The sequence below is a fragment of the Lithobates pipiens genome, unplaced genomic scaffold, assembly GCF_037356315.1.
Source record: "Lithobates pipiens isolate NorthernLeopardFrog02 unplaced genomic scaffold, aLitPip1_a1.2 Scaffold_25, whole genome shotgun sequence".
Classification (NCBI taxonomy): domain Eukaryota; kingdom Metazoa; phylum Chordata; class Amphibia; order Anura; family Ranidae; genus Lithobates; species Lithobates pipiens.
The window spans coordinates 52,710,878-52,737,059 of NW_027507787.1; the positions used below are offsets into that span (position 1 = coordinate 52,710,878).

General features: G+C 43.0%; 1 protein-coding gene across 6 annotated transcripts in view; it reads right to left on the minus strand.

The window, feature by feature from the left end:
* The window catches only part of SEC31B (SEC31 homolog B, COPII component), a 360,793-nt gene that overhangs the window by 157,823 nt on the left and 176,788 nt on the right, over positions 1 to 26,182 (minus strand). For all 6 annotated transcript variants that reach the window (XM_077454443.1, XM_077454445.1, XM_077454444.1 and 3 more), the window contains 4 exons: positions 20,652 to 20,778; positions 5,338 to 5,483; positions 4,976 to 5,149; positions 2,627 to 2,785 (listed from right to left, as the gene is read on the minus strand). In XM_077454443.1, coding sequence (XP_077310569.1) covers positions 2,627 to 2,785; positions 4,976 to 5,149; positions 5,338 to 5,483; positions 20,652 to 20,778 — 606 coding nt within the window. The remainder of the gene's footprint in view (positions 1 to 2,626; positions 2,786 to 4,975; positions 5,150 to 5,337; positions 5,484 to 20,651; positions 20,779 to 26,182) is intronic.

A 26,182-nucleotide genomic window follows, 5' to 3' on the forward strand; every position in this document is an offset into this window, starting at 1 on the left:
ATATTAAGATTTTAGCTAAAATACTCGCTACTAGGTTGAACGGAGTGATCCTTAGCCTGATTCAGGCTGACCAGGCGGGCTTTATGCCAGGGCGGAATACGTCGTTCAATCTACGCAGGCTATTTATGAATCTACAGGCAACACATGAGGCGGTGGGTGAGCGTGGTAGTGACACTTGACACGGCTAAGGCATTTGACTCAGTGGAATGGGAGTACTTGTGGAAGTGTCTAGCGGGATACGGCTTTGGCCCGAATTTTATCCGGTGGGTGAGGCTGCTGTATCATCACCCAACGGCTAAGGTGGTGGCGAATGGGTGGTCTTCCCGGGCGTTTGGCCTTAGTAGGGGTACCAGACAGGGGTGCCCACTGTCCCCGCTACTATATGCCTTGGCTGCTGAACCTTTAGCGGTATCGATTCGTGCGGACCCCGCGATTAGGGGACTGACGATGGGTCGACTAACCGAAAAAATCAGTCAATATGCTGATGACACATTGCTATACCTGGCGGACTCGGGCCCTTCCCTCGCAAAGGCCCTACACATGATAGAGTGGTTTGGTAGCTTTTCCGGTCTCCGTATAAACTGGGAAAAGTCCCAAATTTTACCTATTGACATTTTTCCACAGTCAGAATCTCAGGCCAGTCTGCCTCTACAGCGGGTTGGCACTATTAAATATCTAGGGGTATATGTCTCTAGGAATCCAGCAGACTATATTGCGCTGAATGTAGAACCATTATTCTCCCTGGTGCGTACCAAGATTCAGGCCTGGTCTCGCCTTCCCCTTGGGGTTTGGGGGCGCGTTAATCTGATTAAAATGGTCCTATTACCTAAACTACTGTATGTGTTGTGGCATACCCCGGTATATTTGCCACTGAAATATTTTAAATCCCTTGAAAGTCTCCTTAGGCCCTTTGTATGGGGGAATAATAGACACAAGCTTGCTTGGCAGGCTTTGAAAAGCCCAACTGATATGGGGGGCATGGCTCTTCCAGATCTAAACCATTATTATGTTGCCTCACAACTGTCTCAGCTTTTTCATGTGGACAAGACTGATAAACAACGTTTTCTTACCCTTCTCTGCCCTACTTGGGCACAAATTGCAGATGACCCGATAGCTGCTATCTCGACGGGGGCGGGGAGCCCTGTTGGGGAGCCAGGTAAACACTCCATGCTTTTTCATTACAGAAGGATTTGGGATCTGGCATCCACTAAACTGAATGTTACATCACCAAATGACTATACCCCACTTTGGCATAACAAACAAATGCCGGAACTTCAAAAGATCCAGGGCGTTAAGTTATGGGTATCGAGGGGAATATACTACCTGCATCACCTGATCCACCATGGTACTATTAAAACGTTTCAGGCGCTGCAGGAGGAATTTGGTATTCCAAACACTATGCTATATCAATACCTACAGGTTCAACATGCACTTGGAGCACAGTTTCCACAGGCATTGCCTCGGCCTGCTCCCAATCCTATTGTTGCCATAGTGAAGGATACTGATCCCAAAAAGCTTATCTCATGTTTTTATGGTATGCTTATGGCCCCCGTCTCGGCGAGACTAGCGTATGCTCTGAAGTCCCGCTGGGAGGGCGATGTGGGTGAACTGACGGATGAGGAGTGGGAGGAGGCTCTGGAGACGTGCAAGTTGGTGTCCCCTAGGCTCCAAGACAGGCTTTCTCAGATTTATATAGTGCATAGAGCATACTTCACCCCCCTCAGGACCGCCAAATATAATACGAATCAATCTGTGCTGTGCCCGATGTGTACTCTAGAGACTGGGACGTTCTTCCATCTCATATGGTCTTGCCCCAAACTACAGGAGCTTTGGAACCAAGTAGTGTCATTTCTACATGATGTTATGGGCTCGCCCTTGGCTCTCGACCCCAAACCATGTCTACTAGGGATATTTCCTGACGTATTAGATAAAATTACTGGCACTTTCCTGCAGGAAACTTTGTTTTCTGTTCGAAAAGTGATAGCTAGACAGTGGATGAGGCCCCTTCCACCCCAGGTTGAGGACTGGAAACGGGAAGTAAATTTTACGCTCCCATACAAAAAATTCTTATATAAAAATAGAGGTTGCCCAGCAAAATATCATAGAATATGGGATAAATGGCTGCAGGAGGCTGCCACGTGTGATGAGGGAATTTGATGTAATATTACAGTAAATAATATGTCAATGTTTGGACTTTCCTTGGCAGTGATATATACTGGCTACTGTATTGGAGAAATGTTTTTTTTATCTATTGTTATGGTTATGATGCAACACCTTTTGAATGTTCGGTGTATGCCACTGTGATTGTAATCTCTGCAATAATGTTCAATAAACATTACCTGTTTAAAAGTAAAAAAAAAAAAAAAAAAATAATAATATATTATTAAACATCTACTGCACTCAAGTTAGATGAATTACATAAAGAATTGCAGTATAACTACTAATGTCAAACAAACTGTATTGGAAAAGAATACAACGGAACACTAGATATGAAAGAAAGCAGACATAGTATACAGGGAACTGGAACAGTACTGCCACCCAGAGTTGGAAGCATACTAGTGCAAGAAAGCACGGATGTACAGCAGTCTACATTTGTGGCATTAAATGGACAGAAATGGTCACTCACCTGTTTACTTCCATCTTTGTATGCAGGGACTTCTGATACTTTGCTTGGTTTGGCTACAGGTGAAGGATGGTTACTGGGTGCCTTAGAGGCATAGGGCTGACCATTCACAGCCTGTCCCTGAGCATTCAGCAAACGATTCCGCAGCTCATGTACTGATTTCTTCAATACAGAATAAGAAATGTTACAATCGTAGGATGGTAACTTGCGATTACAGTTGCAAAAAAAAAAAAAAAAAAGTATGTGAACCCTTTTGGAAGGATACGGATTTCTGCACAAATTGGTCATAAAATGTGATCTGATCTTCATCTAAGTCACAACAATAGACAATCACAGTCTGCTTAAACTAATAACACACAAAGAATTAAATGTTACCATGTTTTTATTGAACACACCATGTAAACATTCACAGTGCAAGTTGAAGTAGTATGTGAACCCTTGGATTTAATAACTGGTTGAAACTCCTTTGGCAGCAGTAACTTCAACCAAACGTTTCCTGTAGTTGCAGATCAGACGTGCACAATGGTCAGGAGTGATTCTTGACCATATCTCTTTACAGAACTATTTCAGTTCAGCAATATTCTTGGGATGTCTGATGTGAATCGCTTTCTTGAGGTCATGCCACAGCATCTCAATCGGGTTGAGGTCAGGACTCTGACTGGGCCACTCCAGAAGGTGTATTTTCTTCTGTTTAAGCCATTATGTTGTTGATTTACTTCTATGCTTTGGGTTGTTGTCCTGTTGCAACACCCATCTTCTGCTGAGCTTCAGCTGGTGGACAGATGGCCTTAAAGAGGGAGTCCACCTGAAAAAAAATATTAAAAGCCAGCAGCTACAAATACTACAGCTGCTGACTTTTAATAAATGGACACTTACCTTTCCTGGAGTCCAGCGATGTTGGCAGCCGAGGCCAATCAATCGCTCAGCTCTCAGCTGCTGCCGCCACCATTTTCGGTCAGGGAATCAGTAAGTGAAGCGTTGCGGCTTCACTTCCCGGTTCCCTACTGCGCATGTGAGAGTCGCGCAGCGCAATGAGAATGCTCCGCGCTGTCTCTGGGACCCGTGTGTCCCAGCCGACAGCGCAGCGGGACAGGAAGAGGCATAGACTCCCGTGGGAGTCTATGCCCAGAAGTGGGTGCAAATACCTGTCTTAGACAGGTATCTGCACCATACTTCACAGTTGGGATGAGATTTTGATGTTGGTGTGCTGTGCCTCTTTTTCTCCACACATAGTGTTGTGTGTTTCTTCTAAACAACTAAACTTTGGTTTCATCTGTCAACAGAATATTTTGCCAGTGCTGCTGTGGAACATCCAGGTGATCTTGTGCAAACTGTAAATGTGCAGCAATTTTTTTTTTTTGGACAGCAGTGGCTTCCTCTGTGGTATCCTCCCATGAAATCCATTCTTGTTTAGTGTTTTAGGTATCTTAGATTCACTAACAGGAATGTTTGCATATGCCAGAAACTTTTGTAAGTCTTCAGCTGACACTCTAGGATTCTTCTTCACCTCATTGAGCAGTCTGCGTTGTGCTCTTGCAGTCATCTTTACAGGACGCCCACTCCTAGGGAGAGTAGCAGCAGTGCTGAACTTTCTCCATTTATTGACAATTTGTCTTACCATGGACTGATAAACAGCAAGGCTTTCGGTGATATTTTTATAACTCTTTCCAGCTTTATGCAACAATTATTCTGAGAGCTCTTTTGTGCGAGGCATCATTCACATTAGGCAATGCTTCTTGTGAAAAGCAAACCCATAACTGGTGTGTGTTTTTTATAGGGCAGGGCAGCTGTAACCAACACCTCAAATCTCATCTCATTGATTGGACTCCAGTTGGCTGACACCGCACTCCAATTAGCTCTTGGAGATCTCATTACTCTAGGGATTCACATACTTTTTCCACCTGCACTGTGAATGTTTACATGGTGTATTCAATAAAAACATGGTAACAGTTAATTATGTGTGCGTTATTCGTTTAAGCAGACTGTGATTGTCTATTGTTGTGACTTAGATGAAGATCAGATCACATTTTATGACCAATTTGTGCAGAAATCCATAACATTCCAAGAGGGTTCACATACTTTTTTTTGCAACTGTATATTACATTAAATGAGAATATACTTTCAAGGCTAAATCACCATCTATTTGCCAGATTAACATTAATTCCACCATATGCAAACAAACCCTACCATATTTAGAAGTTTAAAAATGTATTCAACAATGCTATTAATCCAATCATTTCTGATCTACTAATACAAACTTCATATCAAGAAGATAAAATAATGAACATTTTAACCTGATGAAATAAATATTTTAGTTTTGGTCTCAAAATCTTATCAACATAATTATTATACCTCCTCAGAGTCCTCAGGTAAGTAGCTCATGGCAGCAGTTGGGTTCCCCTGAGATGCCAGCAAACTGGCATATTGTGCTACCTTCTCTGCAAGCACAGGGCATTGTGGAGACTGTCCTGCCCCTCGAAGTAATTCAATCGACTTTCGCAATACCATTGTTTTCTCCACCAGTTCCTATAAAAAGAATATGGTCATCAGCACACACTAGGTATTCAATAAAATGAAAGCATAAAATCCCTGGATTGTTATATGAAAGCATCAGCTGGTAGCTAAGCCTGTAACAGCTATACCTCTTTTCTAGAGATCTATTTAAAAAACAATACACAACTCTCATGCAATTTATGGGCAGACTTCTGTGTTACCTGCAAGGCAAGTGGTGTTGAGGTTTCATGAGTTCTAACCCAGCACTCTGCCAACCTATCCACATTCCCCGAAGATATATAACACAAGCAGGCTTGGGTAGATAGATTTCCCTCTCCTTCTGACTCTAAACGATTTCCAAGGGCATCTAGAGGAAAAACACTTTGATTTTTATAAAGCAGCACATTATGTGCCAAGCACAGCTCACAGATCTCAATCAAATCTAATACGACTGCAATTCACAATGCTTCCATAAAAATTATAAGAATACGCCTCAATTATTTTGTACTGTAAAATCTGGTAATAGGGTCTGCTGTCTTCAGGCAAAATTAAACACTGACCAACAAAAAAGCTATTGGCTAACCAGATAAACCCGCTCCCACATCCATATTCAGTTTTGTAGAAAAGATGTATGAGCAGTATGCACAAAGGGGTGGGACTCGTGTCCCTTAACCTTTTCAGCCTAGGAAGATTTTATCCCCTTCCTGACCAGAGCACTTTACAATTTGGCACTGCGTCGCTTTAATTAACAATTGCATGGTCATGCGACGCTTTACCCAAATGAAATTTGCATCCTTTTTTCCCCATAAAATTTTCCCCAAAAAAAGCTTTCTTTTGGTGGTATTGTATCACCTCTGTGGTTTATATTTTTTGTGCTATAAACAAAAAAAAAAAGAAGAAGAAAAGAAAAGAAAAGCATACATTTTGAAAAAAAAAAAAAAAAAATTTTTTTGCTATAATAAATACCTCCAAATGTAAAAAAATAAAAATAAAAAAAACCCAAAAAACAAAAAAATTTCTTCATCAGTTTAGGCCAATATGTATTCTACATATTTTTGAAAAAAAAAAAAAAATAATCACAATAAGCGTATATTGATTGGTTTGTGCAAAAGTTTTAGCATCTATAAAACTATGGGAAACATTTTGGCATTTTTATTATTTTTTTTTTACTAGTAATGGCGGTGATCTGCGATTTTTTAGCAGTACTGCGACAGACAGATCGCACACTTTTGGCACATTTTTGGGACCATAAATATGCACTGATTACTGTGTAAATGTCACTGGAAAAAGGGGCTAACACTAGGGGGCGATTAAGGGGTTAAGTGTGTGTTAGCCTCAGTGTGTTCTAACTGTATGGGGATAGAACTGACTAGGGGAGGAGTTATATTGATGTTCCTACTTAGTAGGAACAAATGACATGTCTCTTCTCCCCTGACAGAAAAGGCATTTGTGTCTTTACACACACACACACACACACACACACACAAAACCCTGTGCTGGCTCTCGTGCACGTGATCGCGCGTGGCTGGCGGCAATCACGACCGCCAGCCACGTGCATTGGGTGCACACACCCTCTGACAGCTCTTAAAGTGAAGCCTGTACAGGGTTTCGTGCAGAGGTGCCATTCTGCCCCCGTAAAAAGACGTGAGCCAGTCGGGAACCGGTTCATGATCTCCAAGAAATTAATTTTAGGGTAAATGCAAAGATCCTGTTTTCTTTATCGTTCATTAAAAGGGAAGCAGGGTTAGACATAAATCAGAGACAACTGGGATGACAAAAAGCAGTCCAGCACAGCAAAAAAAAAAAGAAAAAACAAACCCACATAACAATACTGTAAAAACTAGGGGTAGCCAGCAGATCAAATAGCTGCTTGTAGGACCTTAGGCCCAAAACCTGCATCAGTTGAGGCCTAAACATACACCTGGTGAAACCAAGAATTTAGGAAGTAAAAATATCCTGCTGAAAAGATAAAAAAAAGTCTAGAAGAAAATGATAAAACTTTTCTCCAAAAGAGGCTGGTCAATTCTCCTGAATTCTTTGGGGAGTACACTGATGGTGCTGGAACCTTGAGATGAAGTTGAATGATAATTTGGTTTTCGTTTTTCTTTATTGTTTTATTAACATTTCTATGTGGCCCTTTCATTTCTCCTGAAGGCAGCAGTATAAACCAATTCTCTCTAAATTACTTCTAACCCCATGTTCCTTAATGAACAAGAAAGAAAAATTGATTCAGTAATAAGAGATACCACTGCACTAAAACTTAAATTGAGAAAAAAAAAATAAGGCACATGTGTACATTAATCATAAACATACAGTATAGGACACAGGCTGAGCATTCATAGACCCTGGTATGTCTCCAAGCACTAAATGAGCAGGGTAGGCAACAACTTTACAAACAGAACTGTGCCAAAAGGCCCAGCAACAAGGGTCAACAGGCCCAACTTGAGAGTGACGTTGCAAGACCCTGGCAGCCAAAATCTGCATCCGAAGACTGGATGTATACCTGACCTGGTAAAACTTTGTAATGGTATGGTATACCTGACCTGGTAAAACTTTGTAATGGTATGAAGAGAGGACAAAAGTGGAAACCTTACAAACCTCAGCTACAGAGGTCTGGTGCTGTTATGCTCAGGAAACTCCTACAGACCTAGTTGAGTGGGTGCATTAAAGCATAGGAAGATATTTGTCCTTGAGAGTGTAAGCTCTAGCGATCAGTTGTCTTATCCATCAGACGTTGGTGAACTTGGAAGCAGGATGTCCTTTGTGAGGTCATGAGGATAACACAAATAGGGAATCTGTCTTCCATAGTGAAGCTTTTTCTTTGAGGTAGACTTTGGGGTGCAAACTATGTGTAGGCAACGAAGAACAATTTTCTTTGGGTGCTTTGGAGCAGGGAATAAGGTTGGCAGGATTATGTCTTCACTGAGGTGAAAGAATGAGACTACTGGGGGCACATGCGTGGAGGCTGCCAAGATGGCCACGATCATCAAGAGCTCTGTACCACCCTGATCTAAAGACACTCGCTCCAGCCGACCGAGAGCTCGTTCCAGGCCCGCTCCATGAGCAACAGCGAGGAGCACACAACGGGATCACCCTGATGTCAGTGGGCACGGCCAGACGGGACCTATCCCGCTCGCTGGCCGTGGCCCCTGAGCACCACAGCCATTCCAAGGTGGCGGAAGCGAGCACACAGGGCAGAGGGACAGAGGAGGAAGACCCCATTGTGGAGCAAGACTCCCTAGGAATCGCAGTTAACTGCAAAGAGACACAGTGAGTACAGCCCACAGGATGACACCCTCACCCACATTCACTGAATCCCTGACACTTGACGGCTTTCTCCTGATCCCAATGTTTGATCCTATGGCACCATTAGAGGATTGTGAGGAGACACTACAGGGCCTTCCACCTTCACCTACTGACTTCTCTTCCATGATGTCAGCATTCTCCAAAATGCTGGGGACTTGCACAAAATGCTGCTGAAATAACCTCATCAATCCATGCGCATTTATAACAATTGGGCATGCGGATGGAACACATTGAAAGAAAGGCAGATCAATAGTCAGAATTAACCCAAACTCTGCCAGAATTCAGGATGTACAGGACCAATTAGAGATTGCATTAACAAAAATCGATGACTAGGAAAACAGGTCCAGGTGTTACAATTTTAGGGTACGCGGTCTCCCTGAAACGGTAAAAGAAGTTCAGCTGGAAATCAAGGACTTAATCCATGACATCCCAGACCAGCGCCTGGAATTAGACAGGGCACACAGAGCCCTACAGCCTCCACGTTCAGACGGCCTCCCAAGGGACATCATTGTAAAACCACATTTTTACACAGTGAAAGAAGAGGTAATGAAAAGGTCGCGTGCAGCAGAAAGCCTGATGTTCCAGGGTTGACAGAAACGGAGAGCCCTGAAACCAAGTCTTGAAGTCTTGACACAAAACGAAATTACCTACAGATGGTCGTTTCCACTCCACCTGAACTAATTTCACAACAAAAGTTATGGCTTCTCATTGTTTGCCGAAGGTGAGCGTATTCTATACACCTGGATTTAACATCACAAGACCCGCAACCCTCAACAGCCGGCAAACACCCTCAGCGAAACGCCTGCCCCCTGCAAGTTATCTCAAATCGGCGTGGCAAAGGCACCACTCCAAAAGATCCAAGGACTCTCTCCCACCCTGAAGACAGCTTCAATGCTTGGATGCAGCTTCAATCAACGTGATCTGAACACCCCATTTCATTCCCCGTATTGTTGCTGATCCCATCCATACTGAAATACACCCATCTTCCATTATGGAGGGGTCAGCATTTTGGGAACAATCTGAGGGGTGGAAAGGAAGAAGGGTCACACCTAATGGTCCCCCTCTGTTATCTAGGGCTCTTTTATTTTTCTCTTTTTTTTCTGTTTTGTTGCACTTCAGTTACAGCAATGATCCAGGACCGCGGGTCTGGGGCCCCCCTGTCTTCAAAAACTATCCGGTTACGAAGCTTAAGTGTCCCTGAAGTTATAATGCTACCTAGCTTCCGCCCTCAGGGTGGAGAACCCAGAAATGTACTATTCTATCACACTATACAGTTATTTTATAGTTCGCCAAGCCTGTTGATCCTATTACCAAATTTTGGCGGGGTACGGGGCGGTGGCCGTACAGCAGGCCGGGACCCTCACGGGGGGTACCAAGGTTCCAGAGGTGCCCCTGGCGGGAGGACCTGGGCCAGCTGGGGGACCACTCACACGGTCTCTGCTCAGCTCATATGTAATCAAGAGTACGGGAAATTCAGAATGCGCTATAAAAGGATAATTCAATATGTCTCACTCACGTTTTCTCTTTACCTCCCGCTTTCTATTTCCAATCTTTTTCTCTAGCTGCCCATCTTTTCCTGTAGGAGTCCTGGAGGATCACGTCGTTAGCTCCCCAGCCCAGCTAGCACCACCCATCACCTGCACCCATGGCTGCCGACTGATCCATCTACATGGAGTAATGTACAGTACGATCCCGAGATCACCACACTCTGATCCATGTCTAGTATGACCCCTGCCAACTCGACCTTGCGCATAATGTCACATAATACACAAGGACTAAACTCACCGGTCAAAAGGTGTTCCAACTGTACCACTCTATGAAATCAGACATACTACTCTTACAAAAAACCCACTTCCCCATTTCCTACCAGACCACACCAACGGTACCCCCCAATTCTTTCTCACCAATGCGGAAAACAAAACAAAAGGGGTAGCAATCTGCTTCTCAAAACATCAAAATTTCTCGCCAACCAAGGTTCTGAAAGACGCAGCAGGGCTCTATGTGCTAGTGACAGGCACCATTGATGGAGAGACCTACACTGTCTCCTACGATACACCTAACAAAGGGCAGGCAAATTTTTTTGACTCCCTAACACACACAATACTGTCAGGGCACAGTTTTTGTGGGAGGAGATTTGAATATAGCATTTGACCTCTCCCTAGACAAAACGGTGACTGGGAAACCTAGAGCCAAACGCCCATCCAAAGTCTAAAAATCACCCAGGTTTGGAGGGAACTCAACCCACATACAAAAGATTGTACACATATGAAAAGTGCTGTGTAAATTGATGGCGCTATAAAAGTACCTGAAATAAATACATTTTCCTGCACCACACAATACCCATGCCAGGATTGACCACATCTTTATGCAATTGCACTCAATCACCTTAGTCCTGTTTGCCAAAATGAGTGACACCTCCCTCTCAGGACAGCTGCTCCTTTTAAATGGCGACTTAACCACATATATACATACACGCACAATGGCAACAGTGGGCAAATGGGCGGACCTGTACATCTCCTTTAATTGGCAGGGCTATCGGGGGCGTGGGCCCACCGAGCATGTCATGGAGCCGCAGAATGGGAAAGTGCCTATGTAAACAAGGCACTTCCCCTTTCTGCCTTGTGACCTAACAGATCACTGCTCCCTGTCAACGGGAGCAGTGATCGCTGTCATGTGAGCTGAAGCCCACCCCCCCCCCCCCCCCCAGCAGTTAGAATCACTCCCTAGGTCACACTTAATCCCTTCATCGCCCCCTAGTGTTTAACCCATTCCCTGCCAGTGCCATTTACACAGTAATCAGTGCATTTTTATAGCACTGATCGCTGTATAAATGACAATAGCCTCAAAATAGTGTCAAAAGTGTCTGATGTGTCCGCCATAATGTCGCAGTCACGATAAAAATCAGATTGCCGCTACTACTAATAAAAAAATAATAAAAATGTCATAAAACCCCCATATCCCCTATTTTGTAGACACTATAACGTTTGAGCAAACCAATCAATATAAGCTTATTGCGATTTTTTTTACCAAAAATATGGAGAAGAATACATATCGGCCTAAACTGAGGAAAAAATGTGTTTAATATATTTTTGGGGATATTTATTATAGCAAAAAGTAAAACATTGTTTTTGTTTATAGCGCAAAAAATAAAAACAGCAGAGGTGATCGAATACCACCAAAAAAATCTCCATTTGTGGGGGAAAAAAAGACGGCAATTTTGTTTGGGTGCAATGCCGCACAACTGCCAAATTGTCAGTTAAAGCGACGCAGTGCCGAATCGCAAAAAGTGTTCTGGTCAGCAAGGAGGTAAAATCTTCCGGGGCTGATGCGGTTAATGAAGCCTTACTGAGTGATCCGGTACAGTGCACGATACTGGAAAAGACGCTGAAAGACTATTTCTATGAGAACAATAACACCGTTAAACCCAAAACCCTATGGGCAGCTCACAAATCTGTGATTAGAGGGAAACTCATACAGATAACGTCCAAACTAAAACGCAAACATTGAGCAGATATCCAAAAACGCCAGAGGACTTCCTTTCACTGAGCAAAGCCCACAAATGAAACCCCATGCACGACACCCTGTCCCGCTTGGACATAGCCTGAATTAACCTTAACCTAGCTTTAACAACCAAAGCTGAGAAACATCTGTGATGGACGGGAACGAAACTACTTTCAAAACTGCAGTTTCTAGAGACAATCAAATCCCTCAAAATTGGCACCTCCACAGGCCCAGATGGATTTTCAGTATGCGGATATAAAAAATTTGGCCCCCTATATGGCACGTTTTTTTAATTCACTATGGGGTGGAACCCCAATAGATAAAGACCTAAACACTGCATACATTTTGGCAATCCCCCAAACCAGGGAAATGCAGAACTGACGTTAGCAATTACCGTCCGATATCCCTTATTAATAACAACCTCAAAATCATGACCTAAACCTGGCCTCTGGAATGGATAGCTTTATCCCAAGTTACATCTATAAGGACCAGGTAGGCTTCATCCCGGAAAACAGGGCCCAGACTAAATCAGGAGAGTCAGACATAATCTCCATACTTTTGGATGGGGGCTTCCCGCAAAAGGGATTCCTGCTCTCTATAGATCTGCAGAAGGCTTTTGATTCAGTATCGTGGCCCTACCTTTTTGAGATCCTGGAAAAGATGGGGAGTCGGCATCAACTTCAGATAGTATAGTATAGTTGCCTCTCTCTATTCAACCCCCAGTGTGCAGGTTCGCCTGATGGGCAAATACTCTAGCGATTAGAAAAGGGACAAGGCAAGGTTGTCCCCTCTCCCCCTTAACATTCGCCATTGCTATGGAGAACCTAGCTTTAGCGATCAGATTTCATCCTGACATTAAAGGGCTCCTCTGTGGCTCCCAGGAACACAAACGTGCCTTGTTCGCAGATGATTTACTTCCATTTCTCACGTCCTTATTAACATCTACACCAAACATTTACAAATTGCTTCAATAATTTGGCAAAATTTCAGGCCTCAAAGTCAATGTGGCCAAATCTGCTGCCCTAAATTTGTCTGTCCCACCCTAATCGGTAGAGCAATTGAAACAGCATTTCTCATTCACAAGGGCATCTGACTCCTAAAGCCGCGTACACACGGGCGGACTGTATGGCCTACTTAGTCCGTCGAAACACATTTCAGCGGACAGTCCGCTCGTGTGTGGGCTTCAGCGGACTTTTTCAGCGTGCAGTCTAGCATACTAAGTATTTCGGATTTTTCGAAATACTGTCCGTCATACTTTGGTTTCAGCGGACAATCCGCTCGTCAGTAGGCTAGTTCGACAGACTAAGAATGGCGCATGCTCAGAAAGGATTTACACGGCGAAAGGTTGCATTGCTGTGTATTGGACTTCCTATTTCTAGTCCCGTCGTACGTGCTGTACAAGTCATCGCGCAAGCTTTCGACGGACTGTTTGTGCATCCGTGTGTGGTCAAGTCCGTTCATTCGAAAGTAGGACGGACTGTCCGTCGGATTGTATGACGGACTAAGTAGGCCATACAGTCCGCCCGTGTGTACGCGGCTTTACTGTACTTGGAGATTAAGTTAACACAGAATATAAGCAAACTGTACGGAGCAGTGGCGTAACTAGAACCTTCAGGGCCCCAATGCAAGAAACCATGAAGGGCCCCCCTGAACCCCAGCCAGGGCCCTTCCCTCGGAGTCCGGCGGCGGAACTCCAGGGCGTGGTCACAGGTATGACCTTTATGAGCCCTGTAGTTCCACCACTGGCATCAGTAGTTTTTTATTAGTTTTTATTTTTATGTGCCCCATTGGGGGACTGTGCATAGGCAGGATGGGGTCCCCGTCCCCAGAAGAGATGAGGTCCTTTTCTCCAGGGCAGATGAAGTTACTGCCCCCAGGTGAGAAGGGGTTCCTGTCCCCAGGGTAGAAGGGGCCCCTGCCCCCAGGGGGAGATGAAGGGGTATGTAATGGTGTGTGGGGGATAGGGTCCTCTCACTCACCATGACCAAGCTGCAGGCCGTCCATGTTGGCCTGGGCTCCATCCAGTGTGCTGGACGAGTGATCAGCATATCTCCCAGAAAGACCTTTCATCATCTGTGTATGACGGGGGAGGAGGGGGGCTGGCAGACAAGCCTGCAGTGTCCTCCGGGGAGCTCTCATAGGGCTGCACTGAATCTGTGTGCTTAAGTTTGTTTACCCGGGAGAAATATGCAGTGCAGTGTGGGCCGGACTCGGGGGGGGGACTCTGGCTGGGGAGAACCGACATCGGACTGAGCGGCAATGCATGGAGCAGGAGAGGAGTACTCTGAGGAGCCGGCCGAGGACACAGGTCATGCGGGGAATGCACAACTAAAGAGCAGCCAGTGCGATAGTTGAGCATGGAGCTCTGCTAGTCACCCTCCACCTCCAGCCACCCGTGTGCATGGTGCACTGGTACCCCTAGCTGCCTATGCTGCTGCCAGCCATATGTAGAGGGGGCTGCATGGACCCTCTGCAGCACAGGGCCCAGTTGCGGTCGCGACTGCTGCACCCCCTATAGTTACGCCCCTGGTACGGAGCCAATTACCCTACCATTTTCTGTAAATGTGGGGAGGACCTGAAGGCGTGGCCAAAGATGGACATATCCTGGCTGGGCAGAATAACCGCAGTCAAAATGACATTATTGCCACGCTTCTCTATTTCGATCACTCCTAATATCCATTAATAAAAAAGCCCTCCTTGAAGTCCAATTCTGAATCGCAAGTTTTATATGGGGTAAAAAAGGTCTGGTGGTCATTTCCTTGAGTTAGATTCTACTGGAACAAGGTATTCCGTCTCCTAAGGAAAATTTCTGGAGCGGCGATACCTCAAGACCCCACTAATGCTCTGCAAAACCATAGGGTAGACGCATATGCAAACCGTGGTCTACTTTATCCTCTTGGGTGCCAAGATTACACTAGTGGGGGCCTGGAAAAAGCCCTCTAATTTCTGGCAGCAAAGAAGAAAATATCCCGGATTATGTCACAAGAACACATAGTAGTGAAGCTTCTAGACAAAATACCTAAGTTTGAGGTCATCTGGGAACCTTGGTCAACCTACTCTGGCATCTCCCTATGCCTGGGCATTTCACCAGATCCTCCTTGAATCCACCTACTCCTTTCTTTCTTCCCTATCCTTTCTCTCTTCTGCCCCCTCGAAGGCATTATGATGCCTCTCTCTCCTACTTCTTTCCCAATTTATTTTCCCACTTATATAGAATTTTATAGTTTACGCTTCAAAAGGAGCAACTATCCCCCAGAGCGGGCCCTATATACTGTTAGGGCATGGAGGGGTGTGAGGGGCCCTGACCTCTGGGGTGTGAGGAGGGAAACGCACACTCACAGGGTGATCCCATGGGGGTGATGTGCAGCTTCCTTCTGGGGTGGGGGGGTTGGTGTACTTCACCCACCAAAAAAGCGGTGATTAACTATCCCACTCTGAACTTGAGCCTCTGAGAAAAGATCTCCACTTAAGAGGATCTGAATACTGTTAGTGCTCCTCTTCATTATAAAAGTTACTTCTGATCTATGTTTTGGAATTGAATATTAGCATTTTGAATCATATATGATCTGCTACAAATGACACTTTGTTGCATTTATACTTTGTCGCCGAGCAGGCCGATATGCAGTTGTACCTCATTATTTGTTACACATGAAAATGTAATTAAAAAAATGTGAAATTAAGAATGAGACTACCTAAGAAAAAAAGGATGTTCGTAGGCGTAGGACTACCTTGTCATATAAGGAATGTCTCCCTTCAAGACAGCCGCCAATCCACAGACACATCTGACAGACGTGACAGCAACCAAAAAAAAAAAAAAAAAACAATTTTGTGGGAGAGGTCATCTAAGGGGACATCCCTGATGGTTCTCTTAGCCCTGCAGAAACCATCCGTTGAACCTTTGAAGTTGAGGTCGCAAGAAAGCACAGGGCGCTGCAAGGGAGGCCCGATGCAAATCCCACCTTGATTAAAGGTTTTGACAAGAGGGAGAGAAGAAGTCAGAAGTTTAGAAATACAACAGACAAAAAAACTCAGCACTCATTTGGGACCCTGGAAGTGTACACAAATCAAATAAATGTGATTAAAAGAGTCTCTCAATAGGTGGGGCAAAGTCCACAGCTACAGTCTCTAAGATGAAAAGGGAGAGAAATCCATGTACCAGCACTAAGGGCAGCCAGTGTGAAGAGCTAGAAGCAGTCTCTGCAATGCAACAAAGGAAAAGAAACACAGAGCCTCTAAGTGCAGTATTGGTAACCCATTTAATGAGAAGTCAAAAGCGAAACTACTCACAAATGGAGCATAAACACAAGCATGATAGTAATCCTGCAGCAAAATGCAGGGGTGGTTTTGAGGAAGACTTAGGAAGCTTTGTGGGCCAAGTCTTGCACTGAAACGAAGAACTGTACTTTGGTTTGAAGTTAAAGCTTGGGGATAGTGATTAGGTGCTCTTCATTTTAAAGAGGTAAAGGCGTTTGAAGACAGGAACTCTCAAATCTTCTGCTGTGGAAGTACAATGAGTGAAAAAAAGTACTTGATTCCCTGCTGATTTTGTATGTTTGCCCACTGACATAGAAATTAAAAGTCTATATATTTAATGGTAGGTTTATTTTAACAGTGAAACATAATAACCACAAAAATATCTAGAAAAATGCATTTCAAAAAAGTTATTAGTTGATTTACATTTTAATGAGCGAAACAAGTATTTGATCCCCTATCAATCAGCAAGATTTCTGGCTCCCAGGTGTCTTCTATACAGGTATCGAGCCGAGATTAGGAGCACACTCTTAAAGGGAGTGCTCCTAATCTCAGCTAGCTACCTGTATAAAAGACACTTGTTCACAGAAGCAATCAACCAGATTCCAATCTCTCCACCATGGCCAAGACCAAAGAGCTGTCCAAGGATGTCAGGGACAAGATTGTAGACCCACTTAAGTCTGGAATGGGCTACAAGACCATCGCCAAGCAGCTTGGCGAGAGGGTGACAACAGTTGTTGCAATTTTTCACAAATTGAAGAAATACAAAATAACTGTCAATCTTCCTTAGTCTTGGGCTCCATGCAAGATCTCACCTCGTGGTGTTTCAATGATCATTGCATGGTGAGGAACTACATAGGAGAATCTTGTCAATGATCTCAAGGCAGCTGGGACCAGTCACCAAGAAAACAATTAACACATTACACCGTGAAGGACTGAAATTTTTCGGCACCCGCAAGGTCCCCCTGTTCAAGAAAGCACATGTATAGGCCCGTCTGAAGTATGCTAATGAACATCTGAATGATTCAAAGGAGAACTGGGTGAAAGTGTTGTGGTCAGATGAAACCAAAAAAATCAAGCTCTTTGGTATCAACCCAACTTGCCGTGTTTAGAGGAGGAGGAATGCTACCTGTGACCCCAAGAACACCATCCCCACCGTTGAAAATGGAGGTTGAAAAATTATGCTTGGGGGGGGGGGGTTCTGCTAAAGGGACAGGACAATTTCACCGCATCAAAAGGGACGATAGACGGGGCCATGTACCATCAATTCTTGGGTGAGAACCTCCTTCCCTCAGCCAGGGCATTGAAAATGGGTTGTGGATGGCTCTTCCAGCATGACAATGATTCGAAAAACACGGCCAAGGCAACAAAAGAGTGGCTCAAAAAGAAGAAGCACATTAAGTTCCTGGCATGGCCTAGCCAGTCTCCAGACCGTGAGCTCATAAAAAATTTGTGAAGGGAGCTGAAGGTTTGAGTTGCCAAACGTCAGCCTCGTTTCCTTAATGACTTGCAGATGATCTGCAAAGAGGAGTGGGACAAAATCCCTCCTGAGAGGTGTGCAAACCTGGTGCCCAACTACAAGAAATGGCTGACCTCTGATTGCCAACAAGGGTTTTGCCACCAAGTACTAAGTCATGTTTTGCGAAGGGGTCAAATACTTATTTCACTCATTAAAAGGCAAATCAATTTACAACTTTTTTGAAAGGCATTTTTCTGGATATTTTTGTTGTTATTCTGTCTCTCATTGCTAAAAAATAAACCTACCATTAAAATGATAGACTTATCATTTCTTCGTCAGTGGACAAACGTACAAAATCAGCAGGGGATCAAATCCCTTTTTTCCTTCTCTATAGAAGATTTCCTTCTGTGACATCTTTCATGAATTTGTCAAGGGTCTCACAAAAAAAAAAAAAAAAACGAATAAGAAAAGACATCCTCTTTCAAAGGGCATGCATGTGAGGCATCTTTTACAGGCAGCTTCAGCTGTTCAAGCTTTGAGTCACAAGATTTTGTGCATGTAAACAGATTATACAAATGGAGGCATTCTGGAAATTAGTTTCAATACTTTTTATATGGCATCCACACAAAAGAGTAGAGAAGGTAATTTCTGTAACACAGTCTTGGAATACAAGATTGCATTATTCATTGCCCCAGTCCAGTTTTGACAAACAGAAGTCACAGCGATAGGTGGTTGCAGAGCTGAACCTGCAAGTGTAAAAAGAGCCTTTAACCACTTGTCTACTGGGCACTTTTAACCCCCTACCGGCGCAAACCAATTTTCTTCTTTCAGCGCTGTTGTACTTTAAATGACAATTGCACGGTCATGCAATACTTTGTCCAAACCATTTATCTTTTGTTAAAAAAAAAAAAAAAAAAAAAGAACTTTCTTTTGGTGGGATTTAATCGCCACTGGGGTTTTTTTTTATCTTTTGCTAAATAAACGACCGAAAGCGTATAAAGAAAAAAAAAACTCATTGTTTGTTATTAAATTTCGCAAACATAATTTTTCTCTTTCATTCATGTGCACTGATGATTGGCAGCACTGGTGGCAATTGTTGGGACTGCACTGTTAATCAGGACATGGATAATCAGTGCCCTGATTATCAATGTACATGTCCATTTTAGAGAAGCTAGTTATCGGCTCTCTTCTCCTCTCTTAATGCGGTCAGCATGAGAAAATGAGCGCCGATAACCAGCTTCTGTTTAGATCCATGATCAGGTGTGATTGGACACAGCTGATCACATGGTAAGAGCCCCTGATTGGCTCTTTACCTCAATCTGTGATCAGTAGTGTCCTCCGAACACTGATCATAGAGCACGCTGCCCACACCCTGTGGCGGGAGCAATCACAGGACACCATCATTCAGCTATAAAGCAGGCAGCAAGTGGTTAAGGAGTAACCCAAACATCTGCATAATCTTTGAATGAAGGAAAATCTTCAAATGGTACAGTGAGATTTAGGATGGAGAGTGTAGGATCAACTACTGGAACAGACCACTTATTAGTGAACACTTTTTCCACTTAATATAGTTTGGCAATGATTATCCCTTGATTGAAAATATTTTCTGGATTGATCTCTTCGTAACAGATTGTCCATCCTATTTGTTTTTCGTGAATAGAGAATGTCTTTTTAAAATTTGCAGGTCTCTTTGTACCCAAAGAGGCACGGCAAGAAAATCACGGCAAGGAAAATCGAAAGCCACAATGCAGAGACTTTTGCACATAGCAGAAGTGAGCATATCTACATTAGCAAGCATACTGTGAGTAGCTGCAACTTCAGGGAAAATATTTTACAGCCTCCTCGAACACTGCCTTCGGGTCCTCTTCATTCTCTTCTATGTTCACCTCTTCTAGACTGGGCAAAATAGGAATGTGAGTCCGGTAGGGGCAGTTGGTTTTCAGAGCTATGGCTGAAAAATGAAAAATCTGCTTGTTGTGTGCATGTTGTGTGCTTGTTGTGTGCATGAAATGGAACTAGAGTTGGATGCACAGACCAGTCTTCAATCAGTTCCTGCTCCCAGGCAAGAAAATTGTGAGTTTGGGTGATGTGTGGGCATTCAGCAGAGTGAATATTCGTCTAGGTTTGTGTTGCGACTCCCTTTTGCCTGGTTTGTGCAGGCTGAGGGCATTTCCCCCTATTGCAGGGTTTCTCAACCATTTTACCTTGAAGGAACCATTGGCAAAAAGGATGGGATCTTGGGAAACCTCTGAAATAATATTCACATCTACAGCTCATGGAACATTGATGTGATCAGCGAACTATTGATATAACAATTTTTTTTTTTTTTTTTAGAAATAGTAATAAATAATGCAATCAATATTAAAACAGATCTATAGTATTTAATGTGAAACTTGTGCTAGCTTTTTATACAGAGATACTCAATTATGGGTCCAACTTGAAATAAACCATGTACAAGGGGTCATGGCACACAAAGAAAGGGCATACAAAGCAAGTCTTCTGCGCTTGAGCCCATCTTAGAGGCAAGGCCACAAATCTGAATATGGAAAGCACCTGGTTCCATTCCAGGCTAGCCCTGCATGTCTAGTCCAGTGGGGTATGGATGTAGCACTCCAAAGTCAGATTTAGAAAAGGCCAATCTGAATTGCTGCTATAACAGGGACCAGCTCAAACAGCAGTGCAGTGAGGAATCTTGACTGACATGGATGGAAGATGAATCCAAGGAAGAAAAATCGAGAAAAGAAAGGCTAGCAAAAATGTGGTTACACCTTTCGCAGCCATACTGAAGAAAAAATGTCCTAGGATACTAAAATAAAAAACTAGGGTATGCTGGAAGAAGAGGTTTATGGGGACTGGCTTACTATTTTTCTGTTTGCCATCGTCCAATCCTGTCGGCAGCAATTTAACCGCACTGTCACTAAATTCCTGTGTCCCTCAACAGACTAGAAAGAAACCGGAATATCTTTCTGTTCTCTTAAAGACTCTCGCCCCAGTTTTGGAACCCCAAAAAATGCTTACCACACAGCTCTGCATATTCCTCCGGTTTGGAATAAGTCAGTAGGAGAGCTAGAGCTTCTTTCCAATTCTGCAGGTTACAGCCCAGGACCACGTCTTTCCACTTCTGCTGGACTACAGAAGACAGAAGCTGGATGAAGAAAACATGAGCATCGTGTAACATTGGCAGAAGAAAACGATTTTCACGAAAAAACATTTACAGGAGTTACTTTTGTCAGCCAGTTAACATTTTGCTGACTGGACATAATGCAAACAGCTAAAGAATCCAAAAACTAGAAATATCAGTCCGTTAAAAAATAAATAAATAAATAAAAAAAAAAAAGGAGAGAAAAGAAAAAAAGTGTCCAACATAATACAAATGAAATGCTTCCTCATAGATGATCATTAAAAAATGGTTCACCCAGTGAAACTTCATATAAATCAACACTGTTCCTTAGTGATCCCTTCACCTAATAACACAAGCTGAGCTTGCCTATATTGAGTAAAAACAGGCATGTTCTTTTGGTGAGTGCAATCTTGATTGTAAGGTGGAGGGATCACTAAAGAACAGTGTCGATCGAAGAGTGAACAGTTTTTTAACCACTTCAATACAGGGCACTTTCGCCCCCTTCCTTCCCAGCCCAATTTTCAGCTTTCATCTCTCTAGCGCTTTCAGTGACAATTGTGCGGTCATGCTACACTGTACCCAAATGACATTTTTATCATTTTGTTCGCACAAATAGAGCTTTATTTTGGTGGTATTTATTCACGACTCCGTTTTTTATTTTTTGCGATCTAAGCGCAAAAAAAGCGGAAATTTGGAAAAAAAAACAATATTTTCTTTCTATTTTAAAAGAAATCCAATAAAATCGAATTTTGGCATAAATTTAAGCCAAAATGTATTCTGCTACATGTTTTTTGGTAAAAAAAATTCCTTTAAGTGTATAATAATTGGTTTGTGTGATCACGGACATGTACGCAAATGATCATGTGTGCAGATAATCATTGGGACATGGGATTTTAGTGGGAGATATGTGGGGGACATGTTTTTATTATTAGGGACATGTGTTTTTATTATTTGGGAACATGTATGTTTTGGGGACATGTGTGTTTTGGGGACATATGTGGGGACATTGTGTTTATACTGTGTGGTGTGTTGTGTGTTTACACTATGCTGGTGATCAGTGAGTAAAAAGCTGTAAAAAACAGCTCATACTCACTGATCATCAGCCGGCTGCAGCGATCTGCTCTCCTCTCCTCAGCGATGACTTCTGTGTGAGGAGAGGAGGAGCCGATTGCCTAGCAACAGGCTGTTTGTTTACATCACATGACGGCCGCGATTGGACACGGCTGTGATGTGATCAGGAGGGCCAATCACAGAACCCTCCTGCTGATCTGAGATGCGCCTTGTCCGGGTGACACGAGCACATCGGGATCGCGCCGCTGCGTGGGCACGCGTGATCCCGCTCCTTCTGAAGGACGTTCCTGAACGTCCTATCAGAAGTAGACGGCTCCCACCCGGCCGTATATGTGCATTGGCCGGGTGGGAAGTGGTTAAGGATCATCTAAGAGTAATAATTGCATTATACTTTGCATTATGCTGGTCACTTTTCTTATCTTTAAATTTTTCACTTGGACTATTATTATTATTCCTAGGTGTGTTACCTGGACACAAAGTAATAGTAATGTGTGAGGTCAGTCCCGGCTGTCTTCTGCGCTCCATAATGTTCCTCTCACTTGCTGGTTAACACAAAGACCTGGTCTTGATTACCAAAAATTACTTTGGAGAGGACAGCAGTACTAGCCTGAATGACATGTGATTTTCACTATTCAGTTTGTGAGTTTCTTTTTTAATAAATGTAGATTAACCACTTCAGCCCCAGAAGATTTTACCCCCTTCCTGACCAGAGCACTTTTTACAATTTGGCACGGTGTCACTTTAACTGACAATTGCGCATTCATGCAATTCTGTACCAAAACAAAATTTGCGTCCTCCCTCCCCCCCCCCCCCCACAACTAGAACTGTTATTTGGTGGTATTTGATGCTCTGCGGTTTTTATATTTTTTTGTGCTATTAATAAAAAAACAGCGACAATTTTGGAAAAAAAAATTAAAATAAATAAAATCAGTGCTATAAATATGCACAGATTTCTGTGTAAATGTCACTGGTAGGGAAGGGGTTAACACTAGGGGGTGATCAAGGGGTTAAATGTGTGTTCCCTAGATGTGTTCTAACTGTATGGGGATAGGACTGACTGGGGGAGGAGACAAATCCTTGTTCCTACTTAGTCTCATCTCCCCTGACAGAACAGGGATTTGTGTGCATTTACACACACAAATCCCCATGCTGGCTCTTGTGGACGCAATCATGTGTGGCTGGTGCACCCATACTGCCACAGTATTTTTCTCCACAGCAGCGGGTGGCTTTCAGATAAAAGTGGTCTCTGAGGCGAATGCGCCGCAAGATCACTTTTATGGGAGAGCCCCCCACCGCGCTTCCATCATCTCTCCTGCTTACCGGAGCCATCAGTAGTGGCAAAGACAATCGGGACCATTCCCCTCGCTGCCTGGATGTTGAGTGAGGGAAAGATGGCCCCTGCTCGGCTCCATAGACGTCACTTCTGCCATATGCTCTTAAAGGGGACATTATTTTTGTTTGTTTAATTGCATTTCAGTGTAATTATGAGATCTGAGGTCTTTGTCACCCCAGATCTCATATTTAAGAGGTCCAGTCATGCTGTTTTCTATTAAAAGGGATGTTTACATTCCTTGCAATAGGAATAAAAGTGACACAAACTTTTTTTTTTTTTTTTTTTAAAAGGACAGTGTAAAAATTAAAAGTAAAATAAATAAGAAAAAATAAAAATAAATCTTTAAGCGACCCATCCAGCCGAGCTTGCCGGCATTAGCAAAACGCATATGTAAGTCACGCCCACATATGAAAACGGTGCTCAAACCACACATGTGAGGTATCACTGCGATCGCTAGAGTGAGAGCAACAATTCTAGCACTGGACCTCCTATATAAACATGTCACCTATGGAGATTTTTAAGGGTAAAAGTTTGTCGCCATTCCACGAGCGGGCACAATTTTGAAGCGTGACGTGTTGGGTATCAATTTACGCCGCGCAACATTATCTTTCATAATATCAAAAAATTTTCCCCAAAAATAGTGTGCAATACTGCTGCGCAAATACGGTGTGACAAAGTATTGCAACAACCGCAATTTTATTCTCTAGGGCAGGGATATGCAATTAGCGGACCTCCAGCTGTTGCAGAACTACAAGTCCCATGAGCCATAGCAATGACAGCCCCACGCATGATAGCCAGAGGCAGAGACATGATGGAACTTGTAGTTTTGCACCAGTTGGAGGTCCGCTAATTGCATATCCCTGTTCTAGGGTGTTAGAAAAAAAAAAATTATATATATATATATATATATATATATATATATATATATATATATATATATATATATATATATATATATATATATATATATATATATGGAAAAAAATGATTTTACTTTGTAAACACAGAGTATGAAAAAAAGGACCGGTCCTTGAGTGGTCAATGGGAGTGCTCCTAATCTCAGCTTGTTACCTGTATAAAAGACACCTGTCCACATAAGCAATCAGACTTCAATCTCTCCACCATTGCCAAGACCAAAGAGCTGTCCATCCAAGGATGTCAGGAACAGGATTGTAAACCTATACAAGGCTGGAATGGGCTACAAGACCACCACCAAGTAGCTTGGTAAGAGGGTGACAGTTTATTGTGATTATTCGCAGATGAAAGAAACAAAATAACTGTCAATCTTCCTCGGTCTGGGGCTCCATGCAAGATCTCACCTTGTGGAGTTTAAATGATCATGGTAACAGTCAGGAATCAGCCCAGAACTAAATTGGAGAATCTTATCAATGATCTAAAGTCAGCTGGGAACCATAGTCATCAATAAAACAATTGGTAACACACTACACCATGAAGGACTGAAATCCTGAGTGGGACAAAATCCGTCCTGAGATGTATGCAAACCTGGTGACTAACTACAGTGGGGATCGAAAGTTTGGGCACCCCAGGTAAAAATGTGTATTAATGTGCATAACGAAGCCAAGGAAAGATGGAAAAATCTCCAAATGGCATCAAATTACATATTAGACATTCTTATAATATGTAAAAAAAAAAGTTAGATTTTATTTCCATCGTTTATACTTTCAAAATTACAGAAAATAAAAAAAAATGGCGTCTGCAAAAGTTTGGCCACCCTGCAGAATTTATAGCATGCACTGCCCCCTTTGCAAAGCTGAGACCTGCCAGTGTCATGGATTGTTCTCAATCATTGTCTGAGAAGACCATGTGATGTCAAATCTCAAAGGTTTTAAATGGCCAGACTCATCTGACCTTGCCCCAACAATCAGCACCAAGGGTTCTTCTAAGCAGTTGTCTAGAAAAATGAAACAGAAAATAGTTGACACTCACAAAGCTGGAGAAGGCTATAAGAAGATAGCAAAGCGTTTTCAGATGTCAATATCCTCTGTTCGGAATGTACTTAAGAAATGGCAGTCATCAGGAACAGTGGAAGTTAAAGCAAGATCAGGAAGACCAAGAAAAATATCAGACATAACAGCTCGCAGGATTGTTAGAAAAGCAATTCAAAACCCACGTTTGACTGCACGATCCCTCCAGAAAGATCTGGCAGACACTGGAGTTGTGGTACACTATTCCACTATAAAGAGATACTTGTACAAATATGGTCTTCATGGAAGAGTCATCAGAAGAAAACCTCTTCTACGTCCTCACCACAAAAATCAGCGTTTGAACTTTGCAAATGAACATATAGACAAGCCTGAGGCATTTTGGAAACAAGTTCTGTGGACCGATGAGGTTAAAATAGAACTTTTTGGATGGAATGAGCAAAGGTACGTTTGGAGAAGAAAGGGCACAGAATTTAATGAAAAGAACCTCTGTCCAACTGTTAAGCATGGGGGTGGATCAATCGTGCTTTGGGGTTGTATTGCAGCCAGTGGAACAGGGATCATTTTACAAGTAGAAGGAAAAATGGATTCAATAAAATTTCAGCAAATTTTGGATGGTAACTTGATGCCATCTGTGAAAAATCTGAATTTAAAGAGGATGGCTTCTACAAATGGATACACACCTCAAAATCCATGGGGGATTACATCAAGAGGCGTAAATTGAAGGTTTTGCCGTGGCCTTTACAATCTCCTGACCTCAACATTATTGAAAATCTATGGATAGACCTTGAAAGAGCAGTGCGTGACAGACAGCCCAGAAATCTCAAAGAACTGGAACACTTTTGTAAGGAAGAATGGGCAAAGATACCTCAAACAAGAATTGAAAGACTCTTGGCTGGCTACAAAAAGTGTTTACAAGTTGTGATACTTGCCAAAGGGGGCAGTACAAGATATTAACTCTGCAGGGTGCCCAAACTTTTGCAGACACCATTTTTTTGTTTTCTGTCATTTTGAAAGTAAAAATGATGGAAATAAAATCTAACTTTTTTGACATATTATAAGAATGTCTAATCTGTAATTT